Below are 20,027 nucleotides of genomic sequence, written 5' to 3' on the forward strand. Positions count from 1 at the left end.
TAGTGCTAATCCGCTAAGCTGTCAATGGGCTTGCTTCGCAGACGAAAAAAACGCTATACGAAGAGACTCACGGAACAGATTAATTTCGTCTTGCGAGGCACCACTGTACTTCTTTCAAATGCACTAACTTACAAATAACAGCTTTCTTAGAAAAACAGGGTTTATTTCTCTAGGCCAGGTCTGTGCTACATAAAGTCCACAGGTCAACTGCAGCTCCATCCCTATTTGTGGGCTTCTGTGGAAATTCCAAACACCCATGGTGTTGCAGCCCATTTCTGTCTCTTGTGGAAGTAGCTAAAGCCTATCCAACCCCAGCAATATTTGGAGTGAAGAGAGTGCCTGTGCCTGTACTGTTCCTCCTAGTATCGCCCAGATTCCAAAAGCACATGAAAGAGTTAGTGACAGCTTTTTCATCCAGCAAATCAAGCTGCTTGGGCTCACCTGTGCCCATGAAGTCTTCATTAGTGTGAGCTGCTGGGATACTGAAAGCTTAATGAAAACTCGTAGGGACTTCAGATAAGGTGGTAGGGAACGGCAGAATGGGGTGGGAAGGTGGGGAGAAAAGACAATGAAGACTAGAGGAAGACAAGGGGAGCAGAGATGGGGAAATGGGAAAAGGTGGGGATAGATGGGATTTGCAGATTTGTGGTGAAGCAGAAGATGTGTGTGATTTGAGAGAGAAAAGGAAGCTGTATGTAATGGAGAAAGAAAAGGAGGGGGGTTAACAGGAGCTCAGAGAGAACTGTCACGGTGCAAAGAAAAGTTAGTGTACTGTGCAGAGAGAAAAGAGAGGTTGCTCAAGAATGGTTAAAAATGGAGTTCGAAGCAACAAAAATATTTTCTCTGATCAGCTTAGCAATGAGGCCCTCTTGAGCTAAGAAAAATATAAAAGGCTGTCTCGGGGTGGCGAGTTCCAGTTGCATGTAATCAATTTGTCAAACTGATCCTTCGGCATCTTGGACATCACTGCCCTTTAGAGTTTCCCATTACAGATTCTATTAAGTAAAACTAAAACTCTCAAATGTGTATAAAAGGAGAGAATTCAATCTGAAGGGTTTTCCCTCACTATACAGTGGTACCTCGGGTTAAGAACTTACCGTAATTCATTCTGGAGGTCCATTCTTAACCTGAAACTGTTCTTAACCTGAGGTACCACTTTAGCTAATGGGGTCTCCCCCCGCTGCAGCGCAATTTCTGTTCTCATCCTGAAGCAAAGTTCTTAACCCGAGGTACTATTTCTGGGTTAGCGGAGTCTGTAACCTGAAGTGTCTGTAACCCGAGGTACCACTATCGTGCCACCATGACTAGGAAAGCTGCATTTCTGAGCATATGATGCCACAATCTTGTCCTTAGCTACACAATAGCTTCAATGCCCTCAGTAATTTCTTATTTGGTTCACATAATGTGGGGGTGCCCACATCACTCTCCTCCTCCAAGGACTACCTTGTAATGATCTGGCTTCTCCCCTTTGTTTAAATTACTTTCCAGACACTTTTAGCATTGTGCGGACCTGTTTCCTAATGGGAAATTTACTAGAAAAGGATTCATTTGTATGCTCATGGAATACTGCTTATGTGAGTCAGCTTTCATTCTAGGCCATGGGAGCCTACAAAGCTCCAGCGTTGAAACAGCAAACCATTTTTGTAGTTGAATAACTCAGCCACCCAAGGAGCTGCTACATACTGCTTATGTGAAATACATATTTATTGAGATGTGGCTCAACAGCAGAATAACTAAAGAGCAATGCTCAGGATCTAACACAGAGGGACTCTTGCACTGCACACAACTCAATCTAGTCTCTGTGTCAGCATATTTAGCAGCAATCTGTGCTTTATTACTTTGTGCTTTATTACTTTGTGAGCAAGAAAAATGCTCTTAAAAGATGTGGAGAGGAAGCCAGATGGGGAAACCGATAGCCTTTGTCAGATAGTATGGAGATCTTCTGTTTCCTCTACCTCTCCCATGATGATGATTTCATAAAGAAGGCATGGGACATTCCATTCTATTGTGACAGAAGACTTATATGAGAACAAATTTCTTGGGTCAGTTTAGCCCTGTATCCTTTCTCTGGCAGAGACCAGGTTTCATTGCTCCAGGAAGCGTTGGTACCATGCCAAAGGGCATGAAGAGTACTCTGATTGATTTTACATTTAAAGTAAATTTAACTTAGATGTAATGACTACATTGGCCAGATACAGACTGGGCAGCTTTATATGAGGGGCAAAGGGAATAGCCCAGTTCTGAATTACTTGGGGTGGGGGGTGGCACATCCAGGCATTCTGCAAGGTACCACCAGAATGTAGGAATTATTTCCCTTTAAGCTTCTAGCGCATGGGAGGGCTTTGAGTGCTTCCAGACATGGCTGGGCTTACCGTAATTTGCAAATGGTTCACATAGGTCACTGACATCAGGGCTGAAGTGTTTTTTACTTACTGAATTTTTCCAAAAAAGTAGATTCAGATAAAAGAAGGGAGAGTCTGACTGGCATATTGATGCCAATGGTCATGCGTGGGTGCTACATTAGATAGGGATTGGCCATCCAGGGACAGCCCTGTGCTGCATACAGCCTCCTCCAGGCATCCCATAGGCCAGTGGTTTTCAACCAGTGTGCCGTGGCACCCTGGGGTGCCTTGAATGGTGGTCAGGGGTGCCGTGGACAACACTGCCCTCTGCCCCTCTTTCCTTCCTTTCCTCCTCTGATGACCTCTTGTTTCTCTGCCTCCCAAAGGCTTGCACAGCTGTTTGCAGCAGCCCTGGCTACAAACTCCCCAGGTAAATGGTGCCTCTGGGGCTGGCCAAGGGGTGATGGTTGCCAGGAAGCTGAGGCAGCCTCGGAGCAAGCAAGCAAGTGGGCGAGGAAGCCCAGCCACCCAGTCCATCAGCCCTTGTTGGGAATGGACACACAAGTCCCAGACCCCTGTGGGGCAGTGTGAGGAGACACCTCTTTGGGGGGCAGGGGGGCAGCTCAGAGACCAGGGGCAGCGGCTGCGGCTGCCCAGAGGACTCCTGAGGAGAGGGGAGAGGAGAGGAGGCTGAGGGAACACTCCACAAGGTAGGGTGTTTGAAAAAGGGCAAGGGGTAACATAACTGGGCTCCTGAGCCCTACAGGGGTACAAAAGAGGCAGGAGAATTTTTTCAAAGATTTTCTCCCTCGTTTATTCTGCAGAATAACAGTTGTTCTCACTGGGGGAGGGAGGGGTCCTTACTCTTGTGGGCTGAGCAGGCCGCCATCTAGCTTAGTATTGCCTACACCAGGGGTAGGCAACCTAAGGCCCGGGGGCCGGAGGCGGCACAATTGCCTTCTCAACCTGGCCCGTGGACTGTCCAGGAATCAGCATGTTTTTACATGAGTAGAATGTGTGCTCTTATATAAAATGCATCTCTGGGTTATTTGTGGGGCATAGGAATTCGTTCGGTTTTTTTTTTTTTCAAAATATAGTCTGGCCCACCACATGCTCTGAGCAACGGTGGACCAGCCCACGGCTGAAAAAGGTTGCTGACCCCTGGTCTACACTGACTGGCCATGGCTTTCCAGGATTTCAGACACGATTCACTCCTTGCCCTACCTGGAGATGTTATTGGGGATTGAACCTGAGACCTTCTGCATGCAAAACAGATGCTCTACCGCCAGGCTATGGGTCTTTCCCCATGCCAGAGCCCTGTGGTGTAGTGGTTAGAGTCAAGACCTGGAAAACTAGGGTTCAAATCCCCACTGGCCTTGAAGTAACTTATTTGTCTAGATGCCCATTTGGCTTTTATTACACTTCTGATCAGGGGTGCCAACTTGAATAAAATATTGGGTGCGACCAGGTAAACTCTGCCCCGCAGAATCGATCACAGGACGTGGCACACGCGCACCATTTGAATGGCAATGTTCATCAATTGGAGGGGCTTGGCTCCTAGGAGATGGTTCCTATGCTTTCTGTCCACAAGAAAACCCGACCGCGCGCGACTGTTACGCACGACCCCCTCTGTCCATGTCAAGCACTTCCGCGTGGGAATTTGGCCGCGTCTGCGATGCCTTGTCCGACGTGGCTCCTCCGAGCCGCAGCCCCATTCTCCATCTACCTGCCAATGCCCGCCCCTCCAGCAGCATATAGATAGCCATCGCTGCCGCCCACGATGCCGGCGAGCCCCAGCCACCTTCCTTTCCGTGCGCCAGCCGCCCAAGCTGGGCACGCCAGCAGCCCCGCGGGCTCTCTCAGCGCAGCCGGCCCCGCGCCTGGGCGTGAGCGCTGCCTCTCCCCGGCAGGCAGAGCTGGGGCGAGGCCCTGGCGAAGCAGGAAAGGAATGCGAGTGGGAAGAGCGAGGCACAAGCGAGCGGGCATGTAGCGGCAGATCCCGGAGCCCAGAGGCCGGGGCAACCTCCGTCGGAGCTCACGCGGCAGAGGGCGGGCTCTCTCTGGCTCCCTCGGTCTCTCCCTCGGAAGCCGGACGGCAAGGAGCAGCAGGAGGAGGAGGAAGAAGAGGAAAGCGCTCCTGGCAGACCACGCGGCGGCGGCGGCGATTCCCAGCATCCTGGGCAGCCCGAGCCCCATGGCGTCGGAGAAGGTGCTTCGCGAAGGGGTGCTGGAGAAGCGCAGCGGCGGCCTGCTGCAGCTCTGGAAGAGGAAGCGCTGCCTGCTGGGCGAGAAGGGGCTGCGGCTGTTCGAGGCCAGCAGCCGGGGCTCGACGCGCTGCAAGGAGATCCCCTTCGCGCGCCTCAAAGCCCTCGAGTGCGTGGAGTGGAAGCAGAGGCACATCTACTTCACGTTGGTGACGGACGGCGGCGCCGAGATCGACTTCCGCTGCCCCCAGGAGGAGCCCAGCTGGAACGCCGACATCACCATGGCGCTGGTGCGCTTCAAGAACCAGCAGGCGGTGCAGATGGTGCGCGCCAGGCACAGCTGCAGAGCCGGTAAGGCCAGCACGTCGGGGATGGCGCGCGGGGGATGGTGCACGGCATGGGGCAAGGAAATCGCGCCCCTTCTGCCCAGGAAACGATGGCCAGAGCCGAAGGGCAGACGGAGCACGTGCTTTGCGCGCACCGGGGCTCCGCGGGCACTTCCAGTTTAAAATATCTCTGGTAGCAGAAGTGGAAGAAGGCTCCAGCCAGAGACGGTGGCGAGATTCGGCCGCCAGTCAGAGTAGCAGTGATCTGACTCGGCACAAGGTCGCTTCAGGCGTTCGTACAAGATGTGTCATTATCACGCTGGTTCCATTTATGCCTTAATTCATCCAGAAACCTGCACCACAAGATTGGCACCTTTCCTTTCCATTTTACAACTCGGGATGTGACCAGGTAGCCTCTTAGAGAGCACTCTTCCCCACTCTTGTGCTCCCTGGAGGTTCTGGGGGAGCTTAGACGAAGTTGTGGGCACCAGTGGTGTGCGGTGATTTTTTATTTATTTATTTATTTATTTGTAAGGGAACAGTTAGGGCTAGAGGCGCCAGTTTATGAGAGCGACCCCCCCCCCCAAATTGTGTGTGTGACTTTGTGATGTTGCCAGCACCTCCCTAAGCCAGACAGAAGCTTCCTGAGAGAAGGCACCAGGCAGGAATACTTTAATACTCTAATTACTGGGAGCGTTTAGGGGACTTGCCTAGTCCCCCTAGTCCACTGACCGCCTGCCACTGGTGGGCACATAGAGGGTTTCCACTACTCATATGTATGGTAGACTATACAGGAAGGCCCAGGATGTTTTGGTGCCTGAGGCAGAACATCATTAATAGTATTTCCATTTATAGACCGTATACTACCTGATGCTCACAGTATGGTTTATAGCAGATAAAAATAGTATATACACAGTAGATACGTACACAAGCAATATCCATATCCATTATTTTTATTAGGTATATTGTGGCTTTATATCTTGATTTTATTTTGTGAACCGCCCTGAGACCCCCAGGTCTAGGGCGGTATATAAAATCAGATACTACTACTACTAATAATAATATCCACAAACAATATTATTATAAGTAAAGTCAGAGAGCATTACAAGGCAGTATAATGTATGTTATGTTGGCTGAAAATTTGCATTACATTATTATAGAACTACCCCCTGAATTTTACTCACCAACCATTGCACACAACCACTATGATCATTCACTACCTTAAATATTATCTCTATCACCCAGCCACTCATACCTGACAGTATTACAGCCCACATACAATGGATGCTGTCCCCAGTTCTGAAGCACTAATGGGCTCATGACCACTCCGTACATTTAAAGCATATCCAATGCACGTGACCCCCCCCCAAAAAAAACCCCCTAGGATTTGCAGTTTGTTATGGGTGCTGGTAACTGTAGCTCTGTTAGAGGGAAACTACAGATTCCAGGATTGTTTGAAGCAAGGGGAAGTCATGCGCTTCAAATATGTGTTCATTGTGCTTTAAATGTATCATGTGGATATGCACTGGACCATCTAATACTCCTCTCCCATCTGAGAAGGCCCAGTTCTATACCAGAGCAGCCTCTCACCCAGGAGGCAGGTTATATAAAACTACTTCTATCCACTCACTTACAAGCATGCATTGTACTCTACAGCCTGAGCTCCTGACAAATAACTAATAAGCTTGGTAGCAAACGTGAGCATGAAGGTCACAATCAAGGTGGCCCTAAAGCCCAGCCAGTGGCTACACCCTGCTTTTCCATCAGTGATTTGGCCTGCTCCATCTCATGCTCTATTGACATGTTGTTGGGCAATATCTCATGCTCTGACTGAGAACCACAGGACAAAAAACCTTGCCAGGCACAAGGTTTAAGTACAATACATGGAGAGGTGGGAGGGAGAGAGAGAAAAGCAGTCTCAGTTCAGGAATCCATGTGAATCTTCTTTTGAACCTCTATCCCCACCCTCCCAAATAGTACCTGCATGGCGATACAGTGGAACCTTGGTTTTCGAATGTCTCCATTGACGAATGTTTCGGAACTCGAATGCCAACCCAGAAGTAAATGCTTCCGTTTTCGAACACACCTCAGAAGTCGAAATTCCGAGGTGACTTCCGTATTGAGTTTTTGGTTTTCGAACGTTTCAGAACTCAAATGGTCTTCTGGAACGGATTATGTTCGGAAACCAAGGTTCCACTGTAAAAATATTTGTTGCCCCCTAATGGTGCCCTGAAATCTGCCATAATATGGGCAAGGTGTGAGGCAGTCTTGATTTATGCTAAATTTTTGCATGCCCTGATCCTTTCACTGACACTTGCTAGGTGCTGACCAAATAGCCATTGCATATATAGAAGTCCTCTATCTCTGGTGATCTCCACTCAGCCTGAGCATGAAGAAGCATGTAGGAACAGACTGTGTGCCTAACATGCATGTTGTAGAGAAAGTGGATAGGGAGAGGCTTTCCATGCCTTCTCTCATAATAGTAGAACTGTGGGGGGTGGGGGTGGGGAATCCAATGAAACTAGAGGTATGATGAAGAGAAAAGAAAGCACTTCTTCATGCAGTGCTTACTTAATCTGTGGAAGTTGCTCCCAGAAGATGTGATGAAGGCCACCATCTTGGATGGCAGTCAAAGAAGATCTGGTTAATTCATGGGGGCCAGAGCTATTGATGGCTATGTTCTCCCTTCATCGCTGGGAGGCAGTATGCTTACATATGCCAAATACTCGGAATGGCCGGTGGGGAGAGGTCTGTCGCACTCAGGTCCTGCTTCTGTGCTTCCTGTGAGAACAGGATGCTGGACCAGATGGTTGGATCCAGCAAGAGCTCTTCTTGTGTTCTGTCCATCAGCAGATTTGTTTTCCTTTACACCTGCTTGCTCTTTTAACTAGTAAGAGGTAGACTGACAAATGCCCTTCACTGTTAGCAGATAGTTGGATCATGCATGTGATACACCCTGTCCTCATGTTACTAGAGCTGCGCCCAGCCAGAGAAGCCTAAGCAGTGGAAGGGAAAACAGTATAATTCTTCATGGTTTCTTCACTCCTGAGGTATCATGCTTATTTTAATAGTATGATATATCAAAGGCTCAGGCTATTTTTAACCAAACCCTGATACCAGAAGTTATCATGACCAGGAGAAAAGCACGTGGACAGAGGGATCGTGGGGAGAAAGTTGCATGAAGAGGGGTGGAAAGTTTGAGTCTGGATTCCTCACCTGCACACCTACTGCTTTGGAAACCATATTTCTGTGATGTTGGGGCAGGTCCATGTTTAAGCACCAGGACCTGCTGCCATTGCATCTAGTCTATCCCTGAACATGGCAAGTATGGCCGATCTCCAGTGTTGACTGTATTATGCAGGAAGAAAATGTTACTGGTCTTTTCAGCCAAAGCTGTGTGATTTCTCCCATACCTTCCATATATTCTTGCCCAGTTTCTGTTTCTCTTGTCCTGCTCTAACTTGTCATACTGCAAATCCCCATCAGTCAGCAAGTGAACATGAGACTATTGTTCAGTGCCTGCTCAGGCCAGCAAGTTGTGGATAATTTGCTCCATCCAACTAGCCTCTCATATAAGAATGGCTTTTTGACAGAAAGTTTCTAGGACTCAAGTGGCTCTTTGCAATTTCAGATATAACAGTAGGTGCTCCACAATTTCAGATGTAACAAAATTATTTCAGTCCCTGTTAAACTTTCACTCTTACTCTAGTGATAGGAATTGCTCAAATGAAGAGCACTATTTTTAGTTTGCAAGCCATGTTTTTGACATGATGGGGTTTTGGATTTATTATTACTGTTATATTATAATTAGTAGTAGTAGTAAAGTTTTTTATTATTTCACTTTATAATCCATATAAAACAGAGATAACAATTATAAAAACAGACAAAAATTAAAAGATGAAAAACAAAACTATAAAATAGGCTCATGAGTAGTTGCTCATGAGTTAAAATAACAAAGTCCAAGGAAATACTATCAACTTTATTGTTAGATTATTAATATTGTTTCAGTAACACCTTTTAGTATACAAAGTTCTTTACAATATATTGTAACAGCCCTGTAAGAATTGGGTGCTCTTCTTCTTCTTCTTCTTCTTCTTCTTCTTCTTCTTCTTCTTCTTCTTCTTCTTCTTCTTCTTCTTCTTCTTCTTATTTCTGGCCTGCATTTCACCCTAAAGTGTCAGGGCAGGTTACAACAATGTAAAACTACAATAACAAAAGCTGTTGAAACTATTTGCAATCAGAAGAATAGGATAGGTGTCAAAAGCCAGGGTAAAGCCATATAACAAGAGCTGTATAATGAATGTGCCAAATGCATCTCTGTAGGGAGAAAACTCCAAAGCTTAGGAGCTGCCACAGGAAATGCCTGCTCCCAGGTATTCCAAGTTTGAATATTCTCACACATCAGCACCTGCACTAGTCTGGCCCTTTGTCCAACTTGTCTCCAGTCTAACCAAAGATTCACCTCCTATCTCTTTCTGTTGCAGCATTTCAACATGAGGCAGCCCCAGCTGGCCAGATTCTGGTGAATGGGTCCAAGGAGCCAGACCCTAAGCTGAACATGGAGAATACAGAGGAACTGATGGCTGTGAATTCACCTGCCAATGGACAGAAGGCAATCTCCAGCTGCAACTGAACTTGGATCCATTTTTTTCTCTTCTATGGTATTACTACTGAAAAATGAAGTGATGCCCAAAGCGTACAGCAAGACCTGGGTCACAAATATGGCTAGAATGGGCATTGGTTTTCTGGCTGTGTCTTTGCTATGATACTTAAGTCGCAGACAAAGCCCCCTCCAAACTGCTGTGGACTGAAAGGTTGCTTCTCTACACTCTTACCTATGGTAGTCCACACCATAGGACTTTGTAGGTTAGGCTGAAGACACAGACACAGCAAGAGTGACAAAAGAGAATCATTCCATTCCATGGTCTGCCACCAGCCTAGTGCTGGATGGGCGATGCAGGAATTCACTGGATCATGAGGAGCCTTGGGAAGGAATTCCTGAGCATGCGAGGAGCCATCTGATGACTTCATGATTGAAAGGGAGCATCCCTTCTCGGAGAACTGTGTGACTGACCTGGAAGGAGCAATGGTGAACCGGCTATTCTGATCTGAGAAGTCACATGTTGCCAGGAAGATGCCTGCAGGACTTAACAGACAGACCGGATATAAATTTAAGCACCTTAAGGAGGAGCCTGTGTGGACTTCTGAGACTCTCTTAAATGAGTTTTCTCTGTAGTATTGCTCACTTGAGGCCTTCTGCTCAGAACTAAAGGACAGGAAGAACACTGACTGGGCCAGTGTCCCATCCTTACGACCAATAGCTCCAGCTCAGTGAATCACTCCATTGTCCCACTGTACATCCATTTCATTAGGTCCCTTACATACTGTTGACCATTACATGTGTGAAGGGGCAATCCACCTTTAACCAAACTGTCATGCAGCTCCTTTCAGCTTTCCATATGTTCAGGGCATGTGTCTGCAGTGGGGAGCTTGTTGCACTCATGTAGGCTCCCCATGTGACTGAGAGGCCTAGATTGCTTGAGATGTTTACATGAGAGTAGCAGTCTCCCCACTGCAGAGGGTTGCCCTGAAAGTGTGGGAAACTGGTTGGAGCAGTACAAGTAGGATAAAGCTGAAGGCCACCTCTTTAGTCACATTCCCCCTTCATGTGGGTAACAACTAAACAGGGCCTATTATAGGGAGGAACATCATGAACTTTTGAAGAGGACTACTCACAAAAATGAGCATCCTATTTGACCGCGCACAAATCCTGCTCACCTTGAGGCTGTGAATGCCATTGTCACTTACTCTTTCTCCTGATTCAAGGCCCATTTACTTACTATGGGCCATGGCAAGGAGGCAAGCGCAGGAAGGTCTTATGGCCCTGGCGGAGCATCTTTATCCATTGGGAATGGAACTGCCAGTCTGAGAATCCCCAGCTGGGAAAAGGATGCTATTCATTTTTACCAGGGCGATGGCTGTCTGAGGGCCAAACAATGGGTACTCATTTACTCCTAACTACTGGTCATTATGTATAACCTTTTATTAATAAAATTTCAAGAAAATCAACAATGCACATATGTCATTCTTTAGAAGTGTGCCTTTATGGTTCTTTTTAAAAAGTTGGGCTCATCACGCCATTGCTTAAACGATTGTGCCTGATGCATGTATGGGCAATGCTCAGGGATGATGGGAGTTGTGGTTCAGTAACATCTGGAGGTCCACAAGTTCCCGCCTGCTGCCTTAGACCATGGGCCTTCAAGTAGGAATGAAGCAAAGTAGGTTGTGGTGCCACCTGCTTTCTAATTTTTGTTGAGAGAGAGAGAAACTGAACGCATAGAGGACAGGCCTCCTTTGATATTTGATGGTGTGAACTCCTGCCTGACAAGCTAAAGCTGACCATTCTCCCTGGTCATCCTGGCTCATAAAATCAAGAAGAAAGATGGGAATATACCACAATTTTTTTAAAACACTGCTCCTGTGGTAACCCCATGTTAGGGTTGCTGAATTGGAAAAGGTTGACTGCTGCAACAGATAACTTGGGCTCTGTTTCCCAATCACTGTGTAACACTGAATATGTTAAAGAAGGGACTACAGTGGAAAATGCAATGGATTGTTGAAATAACAAGGCCACTTTTGAGAGGGTAGAGCAACTGCTGTTGTCTAAATCATTTTTCAGCATTAACGAAATGAACAGTAGTTGTCTTATGAAAGCTCAGGTTCTTAAAATACAGTTAGTTAATCTTCAAGGTGCTGTAAGTGTTTTCTTTTTAATAAACAACCACAACTAACATGGCTTTAATCTTGAATTTTAGAAAATGGTCTAAAGCAGTGGTTTTAAATATTTCCACTTGCAGGGAAAGCTTTCCAAATTGCCAATAAATTTCTGCATCTCTGCCTCAGAACTTCTTATATATTGGCAATAATTTTTGGGAAGTTGTATTCTGGGATACATAATCTGCATGGATCACTGGCCAAGCCTAGTAGGTTTCATTGTTCTCCTTTGTGCCCTGGAACATACCAAATAGTTTCCTGGGTCTGTGCAATGCAGGGAAAGATTGGAAGCTATCTTTCTGGGATGGCTAACAATCATTTCTGTTGTTCTCATTGAGGAATCACAAGTTTCTGAGTTACCCCAGGTTCACAGAACCTGGCCTAAACTTTCACAGGGACGGGGGACATGTGACCCTACAGATGCTACCGGATTCATGCACAATGGTCAGGGATAATGGGAGTTGTAGTCCAACAACATCTGAAGCTCCCCAGCATTCCCCAGGTCTGACATTTGTGTGTAAAGAGAGAGCAAGTGTTCTACTGGCCTTCCTCTGTTGAGAAGCTCCTACCAGTTCCAAGCCAGCATGGCCAGTGATTAGGGATGATGGGGAAAATATAGATGGGAATTATAGTTATTGAATGCCTGGAGAGCCATATGTTTCCTATTTGCTAAACCAGGGGTCAGCAAGGTTTATCTTGCCTGGGCTGGATCGGAGATCCCTCTATGGGCTGGATCGCGCATGCAGATGCGATTTTCGGAGCCGCAGAAGCAAGTCCCCGCGCCAGTTTAACGCAGTGCGTGAGAGGGCAGCTCAGTTCGGGGGTGGCTTGTGGACTAGTCAAACGACCTCCACAGGCTGCTTCCAGCCCATGGGCCTTAGGTTGCTGACCCCTGTCCTAAACTGAGGCTAAAGAGCATGGAAGGACTTAAAGAAGGGATGCAGATGCTCAAGGATGATAGTGCTAGTTAGTGTGGTGTCGCCTTTCCATAAAGTAGCCAGAGTGACTTGTAGGAACTTAAGTAAGATATGAACTCAGCAAAAAAGACAAAAAAATGATAAGACCCCAGTAGCCAGAAGTAGCTTGTAGGGAAATGTGGTTGAGTTAAAATAAGCCTCATCTTAGCCACCACATTTTGCACTAGCTGCATTGATGTGAAATATCGGGAAGGAAATCTCACCCAAGGATGATGAATATTGTGTAATTTTAAAGATTGCATACTCCTGCACTTCACTATATTGGTGGCATAAAGGCTATCCATATGAGACAGCTTCTACCCACAATCTACCATAATATTGTTTCCTTTATTTGTTTGTCAATTTACGAAACCCAGCTCTCAATGGTCCCTCAATTCTCCCACCTTCCATCACATGCACTTCAATTATTTTTGGTTTTTATTGTGACATACGCAGTACTTTTATGGTGAAGAGTCTGCATGATCAGATGCATTTAAAGAAACAGGTTCTAACTCACCAGAGTTGAAGTGTGTTAAGTCTTCCAGGCACCATGAAATGATTCCTTGCAATGTACTGAAGTGGGCTTGAGTGTATAATGCACTTAGTTGAATGGAAACAACTGCCTTTGTCCTGACTATGAAGAAATAAAAGCTATACAAGTGGTATTTATCATTCTAATGTGCTTGCTGTAGGACTTCTGGGATTCTTCCCAAGGAAAACAAGGATAAACTTTTGCCTTCCTGAAGGAATTTTCTCTCTCTCTCTCCCCACAACATTCAAATGCACACATCTAAATACACACTCCTTCTTCTGCTTTCCCCTTACTGGAGGAATCAGTGCCTGACTCAGCTGTTAGTCCGTAAATCTCACCCACACAGACAGATGCACCAATTCCCTTGCTGGCAGGCCCTAAGTTTTGTACTAAACACTCTTTCAGAAGCAAAAACTGACCACACCCTCTCTTCTCTTGGAAGGAGATGGTGTTCTCGTTGCATGCAAGCTATACAAGGGCCACATGGAAACACAGAACAGAAGAATCTCTGCATTGGAGGCACTCCAGGGGTGAGGTTTGAGCTGGTGTCAGCTTCCTGCAGGAGGAATGGGCACCCATGGTGCAGCAGGAGGACTGTGCAACATTGGGTTGTAGGCAACCAGAAAGCAGGAAACTCCTGCAGCCGTAAGGAGCCATACTTGCTGGAATGGCAAATTGTTCAGGAGATAAAGACTGTTCTGTTTTGCAGGGGGAAAAACAAACAAACTTCTGAGTCATTGTGGTTTTGTATTGTGAAGGTTAAATCCTTCTCATATTGACCTTTAAAACTGTTGCACCAAGCACCTAAATTGAGTGGGCAGAGCTTGTGTAAGATCTGCCAAAGGGGCACAGCAATGATCTGACCAGGTGGAAAAAGTAGTGTTTGGCTAAGGCAGCATTTGAGGGGAGGGATATCCAAGCTGAGGCACACACTTTCACTTAAAATCCAACACACGGTTCATTCTTACATAGCTGAAAAGTTTTACTTATTCAAACTGAGGCTTTCCACCATGAGAGCAAGTCATGGCAAGCTTTGGACTCCCATCTTTCTCTTTCATGCAACAGAGAGAAGAGGAGATGAGAAGCCAGTTTTAAACCAATCACAGTTCCCTGTGACATCTGAAAATCAGGAACTGTGGTTTGCTTAAATTATGGGTAATGAGGAAGCATTCAAGGCAGCTAACAACAATCCAATCAAAACAATCATTTAAAAAGTGCAAGGAACAATTAGACAAGAAAACAATAATCACTATGCAGTGTTTCTATTATAAGGTATGAAAGCACGCAGTTTTAGTTGCAGATCCAGTGTTGGGTCCACATTTATTTCAGAGGCGGGCCTTGAGCAAGATGGACTCAGTGGACTCCCCCTCCCTGAATGGACCCACTTCTTGGCAATTGTATCCACAGCCTATTTGCATGTCCTCTTCCTTTGGGCCCAATCCACACCACTGCACAGAAGAAAAAGGCAGGGCTTGTGAAAGCTGTTCCTCCTCCTGCTTGCTCCTGTCTCAGAGAGGGCAGGTGAACGAGATAGCAACAGCAAAGAGGAGGAGCGAGACCAGGGGTCAGCAGTGGACCCTTTCTGGGGTGTGACAGGTGCCCTGGCTAACCCCAAGGATGATACCAGCTCTGTGGACCAAGAACCCTAGGGAGCAATGCCTTTTTTGATCAGACAGTGAAGCAGCATCAAGGAGGGCGGGCAGTTGGGCCTCTTGAGTCAGGGCATTTCAGAGCTTAGGCACTATGGTGAGAAGCTCATGCTCTTGAGGCCCCCATTATAGCACTTCAGTGAGTGGTGGAGGAAGGTCTCCCACAAAGATCTGAACTGAGCTGGGAACAGAAGAACAGAAGAACAGCCCTGCTGGATTAGGCCAGTGGCTTATCCAGACCAGCATACTGTTCACACAGTGGACAACCTGATGCTTTAAGTGGGCAGTAGCTTAGTTGGGGGGGGGCATCTACATTGCATGCAGAAGCTGAGAATGCTCCTTGTCTAACCCCTGCTGCCAGCCAGGGTAGACAAGACTGAGTTAGGTGGGCCAATGATCTGATTCAGTATAAGGCAGCTTCCTATTTAGCTAATATCCAGGCTGTCTGTCTTTACCATCCAGAACTCCAGGGTCTATTTTCTCCAAATGTGTGGCTCATAAAACCATCATGGCAGAGCAACTTTCCATAAGCCTGAATAAGCCTAAAAATCTGAATTTGTGATCATCACCACCACATTTCTTTGTACCACATCCCACAAATGTTACCGTGTGAAGACCGTCTTTTTTTTTGCACTGCCTGGAAAAGGTCTGCCAATCAACTTCTAGGGGTGACCCCAAGTTCCAAGAATCTCCTCCTTGCTCTCAACCTCTGGGGCTTACAGAAGGTGAACATCTCCTGTAAATGTCTGCAAGCAAATGTCAAAGAACAAAACCAGCATGGAAATGTTAAAACTTGCCTGTGGTTATGAAACCATCAATAAATTAACCAAAGACACATTCTCTTTAATAACATTTGGGACCTATAAAAAAGCTGCCACAACAAAGGACACAATGTGATTCTGGGAATGCCAAAGAAAGGGAGAGGAGGATTCGCGAACAATTGGCAAGGTGTTCCACTCCTTAAATCTTTCTGTGTTATCATAACACAGAGCAGAGGAAGCAGCTAATCTGCAAGGGAGGATGAGACGAAAGCTTGGTTTTCTTCTGAAAGGGCTTATAATACCTGGATTGTCATCTTTGGAACAACCGCCATCAAGGAGACGGCTGAACTGCAATAACCATCCTTTATAGATTTTACAGTCTTTATGAAAACATTTAACAGTCCAGCATAATGATTCATTTGGGAGCATATTTTGCATGTGGTCCAACAAAAACAGCAATTGTAATGACTGAAAGCAGTGGAGTTAAGGTGTCACCTAATGTATCAAAGCTATAGAAGGCTGTGGGCCCATCATGCTGAAGAGCATTGTTCACTGTCCCACCACACTAGCAGAATGTATGTTATCACAAATTCAGTGATATTACATTTCATGTGTTTTTGGCAATATAGCAAACCACAGACTAGCAGGACAATTAAAGGTAAAGGGACCCCTGACCATTAGGTCCAGTCGTGGCCGACTCTGGGGTTGTGGCGCTCATCTCACTTTATTGGCCGAGGGAGCTGGTGTACAGCTTCCGGGTCATGTGGCCAGCATGACTAAGCCGCTTCTGGCAAACCAGAGCAGCGCACGGAAATGCCATTTACCTTCTCGCTGGAGCGATACCTATTTATCTACTTGCACTTTGACGTGCTTTCGAACTGCTAGGTTGGCAGGAGCAGGGACCGAGCAAGGGGAGCTCACCCCATCGTGAGGATTCAAACCGCCAACCTTCTGATCGGCAAGTCCTAGGCTCTGTGGTTTAACCCACAGCGCCACCCTCGAGCAGGACAATTGTTTATCCTCCAAGGAAAATCCATATGACGTGCCCTCCCCCCACTACTTTGACAGTGCATGCCTTGTGCTAAGGCTCTCTCACACTCCTCATTTTCAGTAAATAGTCATGGTGCATTTGTATACATCAGTGCCAATGCACTACTCAGCTACACATAGCAAGCTGTTCAAAAAAGCAGCTTCTGTGAGGTTATGCAACCATGTAAACCAAGATCCAGTCCTCCTGAGACTTTTCCTTTCCCCCTTAGGATGACTTTTAGTGGTCAAGAGGTCAAGCTGGCTGGGAATGGATTTTTCCAAGCATTCCAAGTGTTTGTTTCTGATTGTATTTTGCCTGTATTTAATTTTTATTTCCTGTATTCAGTGGTTAAAATGAAACAAGTGCATAGATCTGTTTGCATAGATCTGGCACACAGAGCTAATTGTGGAAGCAAGAGAAGAAGGTTACCTAAACATCCGTGCATGCTCTGGATCAGACATAAAGGCAAAGGAGTCATGAAAAGTCCAGGTGTTTGGCACAAGTTTTATTTTGGAAAGGAATCAGAGACAATCTCTCTTGGCTAGAAAACCAATTTTCTTTTTGGTTTTTGGAACTTGCTGGAGCAAGGAAAATGGCATCAGTTTCAGAAACGCTGGAGTTCTCCTCTCATGGGCTCAAATTCCTTCTTATGCACTTTTGTCCTGAACAGCATGTGCAGCTGACTCCAAAGCTTTGAAAAATGGAAATTTCACAACTAGAACCAAATATTTACCTAAGTATGAACTTTTGGATGTTAACATTTAGGGTGAAAGTTTGCTTCATTGCTAGATTTTAACATAGGAGTTTTCTTTTCATTTTTTTTTGGCAAATTGCAAGGAAATTATTCTCTAAATAAACTTATTTTCCTATTTTTGGGTGTTACCGTGCCACTGATTAAAACACTCTATACCCATCCATCAGCAGCACTGCTCAGATTTCCCTTGAGAGGAAGGGTGGGATATAAATTTAATGAATGATGGAATAATAGTAACAACAAATCCTCTGTTCAGTTTATGTTTCTGACCCACTCCTTGGAGGTCTGCTTTTTATCGAGTAGTTGATGCACTTCTAAATTCCTAAAATGCAGTTAAGACAAGTGTTGTTGTTGTTAAAATGAATAAATGATGACAACTCTGACTGCAAACGTAGGAAATTTGCTTTGCTTTCTCACTGCAACAGCAAGGTATCAATAGAGACAACACAACATGACAATGCATTTGAAGTTGAAAGATGCAATTACTGAGAAATTCTCTTGGGCAAATCCTGCTGGGAACTGCACAAGAGTTTAAGCTACCCAAGAGTAAGTCCCATTGAACTCAACAGGAGTTCTAAGCAGAAATGCACAGGGAAGCTATTTATTAACCATTCACAGGTGTACAATATGGTTGTCTCCCATCACCAGTGAGATGTTAGCGGAAAGTGTTGTGTTTTGCATGCATGGCAACTTCCTTTTTTAGGTTATCTTGTTTGTCCATAGCAATACAGTCCATATCATCTTTTTCATCTTGTCAAGATAATCCCAAAGTCTGGGATGAATACCAATGGTGACCTCTTGTGGTTTGTTTGAACACTACACAATTTGCTCAATAGATATTATTAGTTAATGATTCTGTTTAAGATCCTGTTTTCTCAGAATGTACACTTCTGTATTGATTGGATATGGTGGGAATACATTTCTCCAGCCATAATGATATCAGTTTGCCTGCTTTTTATTTTCAGTAACCACAGGCGTTCAGGAAATTGCTTAGTACGGTAGCCTGTCTGGAGAGCAATGACCTTTTTGCTTTTGAGCAAAAAGATAAATTGCAATGGTGCTGCCACTGCTACTAGTATTGGTATCACAGCACCATCAATGTAAATGGAACTTTACAGAATCACATAAGCAAAAAAAGGGCAGGTACTCAAATCTATGTCTGGATAACTTGGGTTGCAACAGAGGGTGGGAAACATGAAGGTGAGCATAGTCATTTAGTGGTAAGCACAGGTGGTCCCAGCATCTCCAGGTAGAATTGCAAAGGACTCACCTTTGAAACCCTGAAGAGCCACTGCCAGTCAGTACAGGTGATGCTTAGCTAGATGGACTATTGACTTGACCTCATCAAAGACATATACCTCATAGCATATACAGTACTGCTATGACTAAGGACCGTTTCATTATTTTGGAGTGGGATTCAGTCATATACCAGCAAAGTCAGGTTGCACAGTTAAAGTCAATTTGGAAGCCCTGCCCTATACATCTGCTCTCTCCCCCCCCCACCCCATCGGGTTGTTTTGCAATAAGGACAGTGATAGGAAAGTACATTGGAAAGTGTGGGGACTCAGCTACATTAGTAAAAAAGCCCAGCATTTTGAATACGTTATAAACATGCAATACCAGATGGTGCTGTAGAGCAGAAAACTTTTCTATGCAATTTTACATAGCTTTTTCCCCCATTTGTTATAATGATTTAATTTCTGACTTATTTATAGTGTTTCCCCCCGTGCATAGATCCACCCTGGGATAACACTTGATTAGCACAACATCATCTCACTTCCCCACAAAGCAACAAGAAGGAGTGCTCTGTAAATAGCCAGTGTCATCTAAACTTCCCTGCAAACAGATCAGGATGACTGCACCTTTAGGAGGTCATCGGAAGCGACCTTTGCTTCAGTTGGCCACAAAGAACTAAATATTTCCATCCTTGTGCAAGTTTTCTTTGAGGAAATGCAGAGGCCTGCTGCACTGATTGGGTAGTTTTGTTGGCCTTTTTCAGACCTTTAAGTGGCACAAAGCCAACCAAGGAATGCAGTGGCATATGAGCAGATTGCTTCATGGAGGCAACTGCCCCAGGGAGCCATCTAAAGTAGGGTTGCCATATGTCGGGGAATTTCCAGACATGTCCTCTTTGGGGGATCCTACATGTCCATCTGGGGGAATTTTGCATTTCAAAGCAAATGTCCTGGATTTTGGTTTTAAAATAAAAAATGTGCACAGGCAGGTCTGGTTGAGGCTCAGGCTCTGGCATGGGGCAACCTGGGCTCTGGCTTTTAAAATATGGCAATCCTAATCTAAAGGGATTTCTGTGGGGCAGTTCATTTGTATGCACTGGCCTTCTTTCTATCCATCAAGACCATGCCCTTTAAGTCCCTCTTCTAAGCACTGTCTTCCACAAAGCATTTCTGGTCCTCTCCATAGCACTGTCCAGGGCCAGCCCAAGACATTTTGGTACCTGAGGTGAACCACAAAATGGTGTCCCCTTCCCCTGCCAGGGAAGAAGGGCTGAGTGAAGATCTACATGAGGAACAAGAGGGGAATAAAGATTTGCAGCTGGATCTGCTGTCCCTGTGGATTCTGCTGCCTGAGGCAGTTGCCTCACCTTGCCTTATCAGCGGGCCGGCCTTGGCACCGTCTCTTATGTTCCCTCTTCTATAAGCCATCACTATCCCTGGTCTTTAGCAAGCCCTTTCTTCTGC

The 20,027-nt window shown here is 45.8% G+C and overlaps 1 protein-coding gene across 1 annotated transcript; it reads left to right on the forward strand.

Moving 5' to 3' along the window:
* Positions 1 to 3,913: 3,913 nt before the first annotated feature.
* On the forward strand, positions 3,914 to 10,944 carry PHLDA3 (pleckstrin homology like domain family A member 3). The gene is made up of 2 exons (XM_081865199.1): positions 3,914 to 4,897; positions 9,357 to 10,944. Exons 1-2 carry the CDS (start codon positions 4,537 to 4,539, stop codon positions 9,503 to 9,505), a joined length of 510 nt encoding a protein of 169 aa, XP_081721325.1. The 5' UTR covers positions 3,914 to 4,536; the 3' UTR covers positions 9,506 to 10,944.
* Positions 10,945 to 20,027: the final 9,083 nt, after the last annotated feature.

The sequence above is a fragment of the Podarcis erhardii genome, assembly GCF_964252035.2.
Source record: "Podarcis erhardii genome assembly, chromosome: 6".
Taxonomy (NCBI): domain Eukaryota; kingdom Metazoa; phylum Chordata; class Lepidosauria; order Squamata; family Lacertidae; genus Podarcis; species Podarcis erhardii.

Bases quoted from the DNA above. Each gene is read 5' to 3' on its own strand.
- PHLDA3 (XM_081865199.1), top strand. From the start codon at position 4,537: ATGGCGTCGGAGAAGGTGCTTCGCGAAGGGGTGCTGGAGAAGCGCAGC. The intron at 4,898-9,356 runs GTAAGGCCAGCA...TTTCTGTTGCAG, and splicing joins CAGGCACAGCTGCAGAGCCG to CATTTCAACATGAGGCAGCC.